General features: G+C 45.2%; 1 protein-coding gene across 1 annotated transcript in view; it reads left to right on the top strand.

The window, feature by feature from the left end:
* Positions 1-10,083: 10,083 nt before the first annotated feature.
* The window catches only part of tmem25 (transmembrane protein 25), a gene marked incomplete at both ends in the record, with an annotated part of 43,901 nt that continues 43,495 nt past the window's right edge, over positions 10,084-10,489 (top strand). The window contains one exon of the mRNA XM_084308740.1: positions 10,084-10,144. Coding sequence (XP_084164866.1) covers positions 10,084-10,144 — 61 coding nt within the window. The remainder of the gene's footprint in view (positions 10,145-10,489) is intronic.

The following is a 10,489-nucleotide window of genomic DNA, read 5'->3' as shown; positions in this document are numbered from 1 at the left end:
GGAACACACTACCTATGGACATTAGGGAAGCTAGATCTCTTAATATTTTCAGAAATAAGCTAAAAACGTACATCTTCACCATAGCCTTCTAATACACCCGCTGTTGATTGTACTGTAGCACTATTTTACTCTGGCCATTCTATTGCATAATTTTACTATCTATTCTACTATTCTATTATTGCACTGTATTATTGGTGTGCAAACCAGTCAACTTACAAAAAAGAGCCTGTTGGAGGATTTCAACAAGATAAATGCGACAACAGTGCAAAATATTTCACTATAATTTTCAAAGCGAAGTAAAAAATATTATAATAATTATTTGATAATGTTAAATGATCATTTGATCATGTTAAAAAAGGGGAAATAAAAAACATTTGTTAAAAAAAAGAAAAGAAAATTATCAGTGGGGCACAGATGATCATCAGTAGGGCACGTGCCCTACTGATAGTGGTCTAAATACGCCGATGAGTTAAGGGCTCTGCTGTCAGCAGAGGTGAGGATGTCATTGAGTACTTTGAGGAGTGCAGTTTCTGTGCTGTGGAGTGGAGTGGGCGAAAACCGGACTGGAGGGGTTCGAATAGGTTATTTGAGTCAAATAAAATGCATTTGTATAGCCCGAGATCACATGGAATGAATTGCCCCCATGGGCAAGTCAAGAAGAAACATCACAGTAGATCAATAACAAAAACCACCATGAAATCCAAATATGCAACTCTCCCAGAGTGTTCCCCAATGAAGACAAGGAACGACTCACTAAAACCTAGCAATAGGGGAAAAAATAAGCACCACAGGCAGAGAAACAACAGATGGGCTGTTTAAAGAGGACCCCCCCCCCCAACAGGTGATAATATAGTGTTGCTATGGATGATAGATTGATCGAGAATAGAGCAGGCGAATAATTGGTATGGATGTATACAAGTGTAACGGATGGTACCGTTAAGCGCAGTCAAGGGCTGGGGTGAGTAGCGGTGCTATGGGTTAAACTCACTCTCATCCTCAAAAAGACAGATGAGTTCACTACTTGGTATAGCGGTCTGTGCTGTTGCCCGCGGCGTGGGAGACCCGGGTTCGAAACTCCCTCGGGGCATCGAAGTTTAAGGTGACCCGGACGCCTTGGGTGGAGTGGAGTGAGTTTAAGGAGGGTGAGTGTAACGAATGGTACCGCGAAGCGCAGTCATGAAGGGCTGGGGTGAGTAGCAGTGCTATGGGTTCAACTCACTCTCATCCACAAAAAGACAGATAGACACGTTGCGAAGTAGTGAGTTCATTTCTTGGTATAGCGGTCTGTGCTGTTGCCCGTGGCGTGGGAGACCCGGGTTTGAAACTCCCTCGGGGCATCGAAGTTTAACTCAATCAGCTCCGGAAGCCTAGAGCATCTTTGTTCCTACCACGCCAATACTCTAAAAGATAGGAATAAGTGGCAGTGTTTGCAGGGCTATATATATTTTCTATATTATAGCTATTGATACAATACTATGGCCCATTTGACATCACCTATCCATCGGTCAATATGTGAAAAAGAATAAATGTTTTCGTCAATACGTTCGCGTGTTATACCGTGGTGAATATGAGTATAGTTTTAGAGTGATCCTGTCTAATCCCAGAAAACGACGATATGCAGCAAAACGGGAATTTCACTAAAATCGTTGCCGTTTCTCGCCTGGACACGCTACTGTAACGGATATGTGCCGCGATAGTGTGACTACGGCACATAGAAGTGTGTAAAACTCACTCCCCAGAGGCATATAAACCGAGCGCTTAGGGGGGAATTCCCTTCTTGGCGCAACGGTTTGTTATGTCGGCCCCGGTGTAGACGCCCGGGGTTCGACTCCCACTCGAGGCACGGTCGAATTTCGTGGCAGGTGCTAGGTGGCACCTGCTACAGTGGTGCCGTGACCCGGATGCCTTGGGTGGTGTGAGTTTAGGGGGGGTGAATGTAACGGATATGTGCCGCGATAGTGTGACTACGGCACATAGAAGTGTGTAAAACTCACTCCCCAGAGGCATATAAACCGAGCGCTTAGGGGGGAATTCCCTTCTTGGCGCAACGGTTTGTTATGTCGGCCCCGGTGCAGACGCTCGGGGTTCGACTCCCACTCGAGGCACGGTCGAATTTCGTGGCAGGTGCTAGGTGGCACCTGCTACAGTGGATAGTCTATTCCAGAGACTATCTGGAATGCTGACAGGGCATTATGCAAGTTATTGACGCCATCTGCTGGCCAAGTGTTGACATGTACCTGTGGGATGTTTCAACAGGTAATTGGAGATGTCTTATTATTTAATTTGTATTATTTCATTGTGTATTTTATTATTATTGTGATATTTCAATGTATCATTCAAAGAGACTATCTGGAATGCTGACAGGGCATTATGCAAGTTATTGACGCCATCTGCTGGCCAAGTGTTGACATGTACCTGTGGGATGTTTCAACAGGGGAAATAAAACACTGAATTGCCACAACTGAGTCTTCACTTCCACTACACGACGACGACACTAGGTGGCACCTGCTACACTACTACCTGCTACACTACTACTAAATTTGTTGATGCTTTGATCGCCACCAACGGCATACGTTGTGGAGTAACGTTACACACACACGTTGCGATCGAGGTGAAATCATGGTTGGATCAAAGCAGGATTGATATAATTTAATCCTTACCTTCACTAGGAGGTACCCTAAAAAGAATATTCCAATTGTCTGATCGCGAGTGCAAGTACCAGTGTCCATCGTGTCGCCAACATAATCCACCACGACAGATGCATCGGAGGCATTTGACGCTTCTCAATGGGATCTGGATACCCGCCCGCCTCGCCCGACAAAGTAAAGTGGGCCCGGAGACATTTGATCGACGCACAGGCCAAGATATAATGTTTCAAGGGTGCTCGATACTGCCACCTGGGTGGATGCGGCCGGTATTGCACTTTGCCATTCTCAGGATGATTCCCCATATTAACCCCGAGTCTGTGTGCCTGTAATGAATGGAAATATCGAATAAAAGAAATAACGATGAAAACCCGACTATACTCGGGTCTGGCGCTGAATGGTTGATTGATTGATTGATTGATTGATTGATTGATTGATTGAAAACTTTATTAACAGATTGCAGAATGGGTACAATACAGTACAGCTCAATACACACAATTGTTAAGGGGATGCAGACCAGAGAAAGACTTTCGTCTTGTTTCCACCAGGGTCCCCCATTTTCAATTCATCAGGACATATATGACATACATGACATACAGATAGTCAGTACTGCTACATCTATACATTTATGACATACCAGATTTGCAAATACAGTACTGTTTGTGATACAGAAGGAGTCAAGAAAAGGGAGTATATACATTTGACGTAGAAACTGTACATTGGAGGAGGTTGGGTGGGGGGGGTTGGGTACACTGGGATATTGACAACCATACTGGGTAATTTACATTGGAGGTGGTTGTGGGGGGGGGGGGGGGGCACACTGTATAAGCAAGCAAAACTGTACATTGAGGGGGGGGAGACTCTGTACAAACAAACAAAATTGTACATTGGACTATTGACAAAACCATACTAGGTAAATGACTGTACATTGGAGGGGGTTGGGTTAGGATATTTACAGGGGCCAGTGTTGAATTGCAGTCTCCCGTAGGTGTCTCTTGAGAGAGGTTTTGAAAGTGGGTAGTGATCCACATTCCTTTACAGCTTTGGGTAGGGCGTTCCACATTGATGTGGCATAATTGCGAAACGTGTTTAGTCCCTTATTTGAGCCGAATCTGGGTTTAACATGATTTGTGGAGCTCCCTCTGGTGTTGTGATCGTGGTATTCACTGACCTTTGGGAAGTATTTTGCCATGTACATGGGTACCTTGGTCGTGTAGTGTATCTTGTAGACCAGGCCCATTGCAAGTTGCTGTACTCTGTCATCTACTCTAAGCCATCCTAGGTTGTCAAAGTGGGCAGGGGTGAGGTGGGTTCTAGGAGTAAGGTCAAGCAGTAGTCTGACCAGTTTGTTTTGAGATGTTTGTAATTTTGTTTTTAGCGCCTTTGAGGTGCTTTGGTACCATGAGGTGCAAGCATAGTCGTAGTACCCCTGAATGAGTGCTCCTGCCAGAGTCTTCAGGGTATTCTTGTTTACCAGAGAGGAGATCCGGTACAAGAATCGAGTTCGTTGGTTGACTTTTTTTATTACATTGGATGCCATTTTGTCACAGGAGAGATTAGCCTCTAGGATGGAACCCAGGTAGGTAATTTCATCTTTCCTTGTGACAATATTGTCACCCACTGTAACTGAGAAGCCGTTGGTCTTGCTGAGTTTGTTATTTGAACCGAAGAGAATGGACTCTGTTTTGCCCATGTGTAATGATAGTTTGTTATCAGCGAGCCATATGCAGATTCTGCCTAGTTCCGAGCTGAGGGTTTTTTCAACCTGTAACTTGTTCTTGTCAGAGACCAGCAGGGCTGAGTCGTCCGCAAACAGGAACAAGTTGCAGTCACAAGCTGACGACATGTCATTTGCATAAATTAGGAACAGTAGCGGTCCTAGTATGCTTCCTTGTGGAACACCACAGCTCACTGTGAGGGGGGGGGATAGGGTACCGTTTACCTCCACCATCTGTTCCCTCCCCTCAAGGTAGGATTGCATCCAGCTCACTGATAGGCTATCAAAACCAATTGCTTTTAGCTTGTCAATCAGAATGGAGTGATTGACCGTGTCAAAGGCCTTTTGTAGGTCCAGCATGACCATGCCGCAGTATTTGCCTGCGTCCACCTCTTGTTTGATGTGGTCATTCAAATAGAGAAGGCATGTGTCAGTGGAGTGGGATGTTCTGAAGCCAGATTGGAATTCGTAGATTAGATTTTTTTCCGCTAGGTACTTTTCGACCTGTTCGTAGACTATTTTTTCCATGACTTTCGAGATGGAGGTGAGAATAGAGTTAACCCGAGTTAACCCGACTTTACTTGGGTCTGGCGTCCATTGAGTTAAGGTGACGATGTCACAACCGTTACACATGTAATGAAATATATACATACATACATGGTAGCAATAGTATAGTAAGGTACATAAGAACATTTAAAAAAATATATAAGAAATACAACAAAAGAACAACAACAAAAAAATCATAGAAAACAAGCACTGGTATGAAAATAAGATAAAGGCTCAAAGTCAAGGCTCGGAGCTCAAAGTGTCAGAGTCATATTCCCCAGGGGGCAGGAGAACCGCTCGGATCCAGTTGAAGTAGAGCGGGCATGGTTAGATGCCAGTCAACTGAGGGCGACGTAGAGCAGATCCATCGCGCCTGTGGTAGTCAGAACCGGTTTGAGGAAGAATAGCCGCTGCAGCTGACGCTGTTAGCCACATCAAGGACGGTGCAGGGAGGATCACACCACCTTGACCATCACACCACATTGACAGGCCCAACGGTGCAGGTGGGTTTGAAGTGTGTGGCGACGAGGCGTTCCAGGCACTGACGGACTCACGGAGCTATTTAGTTCCAAGTCAGTCAGAAGATCCTTAAGAACTTCTACTCATGTACAATAGAGAGCATCCTGACTGGCAACATCACCTCCTGGTTTGGGAATAGCACTGCACAAGACCGTAGCAGACTACAAAGAGTGACACGTTCAGCCGAACGCACAATTGGAGGGGGGCTTCCCACCCTCCAGAACATTTACAACAAGCGGTGCAGGGGTAAGGCTAAGAGAATCATCAAGGACTCCAGCCACCCGAACAACTGCCTCTTTGAACTGCTGCGGTCAGGCAAGCGATACCGGAGTCTCAAGGCGAGCACAGAAAGACTCAGAAGAAGCTTCTATCCCCAGGCCATCAGGCTGCTCAACGAACAATAAACACTATGCAACAACCATCAAATGCACACAGCACACACACCCACACGCACACTCTCACTTTAAACAAACAACACACTGCAGCACCCACTCTCCACACTTTAGATCACCTAAATACACTTTATATTTATTGGTAAAGGATTTGCACTACAACTCGTACACCTTACTGTAAATTGTACCTAAATTGTACCTCATCCCATTTCTGCTTTGCACTATATAGTATTGTATATTGTCTGGTAACTCAGTTAATTCTATTCTGCATTGAACATTGTACATATGTCTATACTGAACACTGTGACCTCTATTTTTACTTCTATTTTACATGCTATACTATTTTATTTCACACTTATCTTGTCTAGCACAGTCTCTGGAGCGTAACAGTAAGAAGCATTTTGTATAAAAGTATTCTGTACTTCTGTATGACAACTATTAAAGAAACTTGAAACTTGAACTTGATTTACATAACAAAAAAGTTACTGTATTTACAGTAGATTTCATTCACGGTCTTTGCTGCCCTGTAACGGGCGCCTGGTGGTACTAATTCCAGATTGAACTCTGCCATTGGAAAGAGGACATTTTGCCCGATCCATAGATGTGTGACTTGGCCATAATAAGGTAATTTATAGGCCTGATATTCTATATTCATATTTCAAATTGCATGTGTCCAGATGGCAAAATTCAGTACTGTATCTACAAAAAACCCTGTAAATCATCTGCCCTTTATTCATTTGCTTAGATATTTTGTACACTTGTTCTCAAGAAGGTGCTGAATTTCACATCTGGTCAATGTTAGCATGGTGTTATTCACCGTCAAAGATGCAAATAAATACATACAAATAAATTACATAAATTGGTTCATTACAATTCACTCAAGCCTAGTAACAGACACAATATTCCTGACACTGGGAATACCTTCCCTGAGATCCATAGATGTGCCTAGATACTAAGAACATGCAAATGGACCTTGTAGGACCTTGTATTTTTAGGCAGATTTTCTGAAAATATGGCTAGGGCTTAGGAGGTTAAGAGGAAGGGGAGATTGGCTGGTCGTGGTTAAGGCTGGATTGATCGAAAGTTTTTCTGGTGATCCGATGGCTCCCAGTGTGATTGTGGCTCCTCCCAACGGCCTGTCGAAGTGAGGCAGACGTTGTAAAGCACTTTGGTGGTGCTATATAAATGCTTACCATTACTTTTCTTATGTAGTGAGACCATTATAACCTCCTATATTCTTCTCATGTAGTATTACCCTGAGACCAGGGCCCATTCAAACCTACTATACTCTTCTCACATGGGGATCCACCAGAAACAGGCAGGTGACCCATTTTAGGTCCTGACCCACAGTTAAAGAAACCCTGTTCCAGAGAGCATGGCCTAGGCCCTGGACATACATGTTTAATTTGTAATACAAATCAAACACCAACCCCCTCTGTAGGCTACATATCTTTAAGAACCACGGGGGAAAGGTGAAAAGAAACTAGGACATATTGAGATTTGACTATTGTATACATTTACACTATGAAGGACACAGAGGATGTACAGGAAGAGCCCGAGAGGTATCATTGAGTCACTGCATCTTTAACAGCCTCTGGGCTGCAGTGCTGTGTGCCACTGCTTCGGTCTGTCTGCACAGCTGCACTGCAGAGGCTTTTCAGTCTAGAGCAGTCGAGCTCCGATAAACCCTCTAGTCCTCTAGTGCAGCCTACCACTGTTGGGAAGGTAGAACACAAACAGAGAAAGAGAGATTGAAACCAGAGAGATGGAGCGAGAGAAGGAGATAAAATAGAGGGTTGGATGAGGTAATGTTGGAAGAGAGAGGTGCTGACAGGCGAGACTGACGGATGAGAGGATGGGATGCTCCTGTGTATCCCTCTGAGCTGACAATTCACCCCCGCCTCGCCAAGCCTCTCTCCATCCACTCTCACTCACTCCTTCAATCCCCTAAACTGTTTGTGGATCATTAATGATTGATGCATTGCAGATCCCCTTCTCTCCTGCTCTCCTCTCTCCCTCCCTCCCTACCTCTCCAGCTATGTACCCCGCCATGCTCTGCATGTTCCCATGTGCCCCTTTCTTCTCTCTCTGTTTTATTGCTTTAAGCTCCTCTTTCACGACTCTGCACCCACTCTCTCTCTCTCTCTCTCCCTCTCTCCCTCTGCAACCAGCCCTCCCTTGTATAAACTCCATCCTCACTTTCTCACACCCCTTTCTCACTCTCACTTCTTTCAATTCTGCCATCCCTCCTTCCCTCCCTTACTCTCTCACTCTCGCTCACTCCATCCCTCCCAATCTCCCTCCCTCCCTCCGTCTCTTCCTCCCTCCTTCCCTCCCTTACTCTCTCACTCTCGCTCACTCCATCCCTCCCCCCCTCCCTCCCTCCCTCCCTCCCTCCCTCCCTCCCTCCATCTCCTTTCTCATAGTGGCAACAGTGTGACTGCCTGCGTCAGCCAGCCAGCTAGCAAGTGTTCCTGCTGCTAGTGGAGCCGCTGTAGGCTGTAGTAGAGGCTCCTGTTTGCGTAAAGTACGTACAGTAGATGGGAGAACGACTAGAGGGGGACTCGCTCTCTATCTCTATCCCTCTTTCTCTCTCATCTTTTCTCTCACTCTCTCAGTCATCCCTCCATCTCTCTCCTCTGCTGTTATGGAGCTCCGGCAGGCTGAGCCGCAGCACCGTCCACAGGCAGGGCTGAGGTAATGCTCCACCATGGTGTGTGTGTGCATGTGTGTGTGTGCGCGCGCTTGTGTCCTGAAGCATGTGTGTACATGCATTGAAATGTCATCATGCAGCCCCACACATAGGAGTGTGTGTGTGTGTGTGTGTGTGTGTGTGTGCATGTGTGCACGTACCTCGTTCATGTGAAAAATCAGGACAATTTCAAGACTCGACTCACATAATCAGGACACGCTACCAAATGTGGAAAATTTTGTAATCCTGGTTTTGGTTGACAAGTTATTGTAGTGATGTTTAAGGTTAGGTTAGGGTTAAGGTTATAGTTATAGTTACAGAATACATGTAAGTCTTTGTAATGTCCCCATATTTCACGTGTGTGTGTATATGTGTATATGTATGTGTGTGTGTGTGTGTTTACGTAGTGTCCTTGCCCTTCATTGTGTACCAAGCAGCCATGTTCAGCCCAGTTCAAGTCTAGCATCGTCAGCTGTAGCCATATTATGTGTGTAACATCCCCTGTATGATGTGCACTGAGTTTATTGAATCTGCTGCCATTACATGTGACAGTTTGTGTGGTTACGTGTGATGTGTGTGTGTGTGCGTGTGCGTGTGTGCATGTGTGTTTGTGTATGTGCATGTGCATCACAGTGTATGTGAACTACATACCAATCCAAACAGGTCTGTGAAGGTTTTGAAATATAGCGACAAGCCTGTCCCGTGGTCTGGGTCTGCAGCTCCACAAATCACACAGAGGCCGTCTGTGAATTAAGACGTAAAATATACGGAGCAAGGAGAGAGAGAGGGGGGGGGGGGGGGGGGGGGGGGGGGGAAACAGATTATTGGATTTCTTGGATAGTGGATTCTTAAAGAAGAATTCCAGTCTGGGTCTTTCTTGCTTTACTACAGAGTAACATGAGCCCACAGCCAGTTCTGGACATATTGTCAGACCATAGATACTGTATAGCCCTAAATGAGTACAACTCTAAAAGGAGGAAAGGGCTGAGCTTTTACTTCTGGTTACTCTGTTACCTGGTGAAAGAGAGTGGGAAGCTGATCCAGAGAGAAATTCAGATTACCCGTCCATTGTAGTTATTCTAAACTGAGTGAGGGGGTAGAGTGAGAGAGAGAGAGAGAGAGAGAGAGAGAGAGAGAGAGAGAGAGAGAGAGAATCAGTAGAATCATTATGTCTGTATGTAGGGACTGAAGAGAGAGAGAGAGAGAGAGAGAGAGAGAGAGAATCATCTACGCTCCAGCTCCCATTGTTTGAGTCTTTCTCTATGTTGGGTTTGACTGGATCAGTTTCATTCATTGGATGAGCCAACCGCCTTGCTTTATTTCTGTAAGCAGAGAAGGATGAAATCTAGTGTTGTTTGTCTGTTTCTTACTCTCTAGGCCATAAATCCTTCTTCTCTGCGTTTGATTGTAACCTTGTCTCACTGTTGTAACATGCTTGATTTAGGACTGAAGCATGCTTGATTTGCCTGGAGTTGTAATTCCTTGCATATTCATGAGATGTTGACTTGACTTGTCTCTGGCAGCAGGTAGGCGTGAGTGTGTGTGTGTGAGCAGGTGCTCCAGTAGGACAGGATGCAGTCCCCGAGATGTGTCCTGCTGCTGCTGCTCCACACACTGACCTGCGTCTGGACAGGTGAGAAGACATGCTGGCTCACCACACCACAAACAACACCCAGGGTCTATTCACTGTGATGAGAACAACTGTAGTAACCTATAAACTCATGAGGAACTATATGTTAGAATAGGGGTTTTCAAGGTTTTGATGACTGAGGGCCAATGTAGGGACCCAACATAGACCCACCACAAACTTGAACTAAGGTCAAACCTCTGATCTCGCAAAAATGGTTGAAATCACTGAAACCAGTGGTTACCGTAATCAACAGTTTAACATATAGGGTGAGTAGTGGTAGAATGGGACACTTGAGCTTCAGAGTGAATATCTTTAAAGGTTTAAAAAAAACTAAAACCAATGCCTGTG

This window comes from Notolepis coatsorum (genome assembly GCF_963971535.1).
Source record: "Notolepis coatsorum genome assembly, chromosome: 1".
Taxonomy (NCBI): domain Eukaryota; kingdom Metazoa; phylum Chordata; class Actinopteri; order Aulopiformes; family Paralepididae; genus Notolepis; species Notolepis coatsorum.
This window is presented reverse-complemented; position numbering and strand designations above follow the sequence as displayed.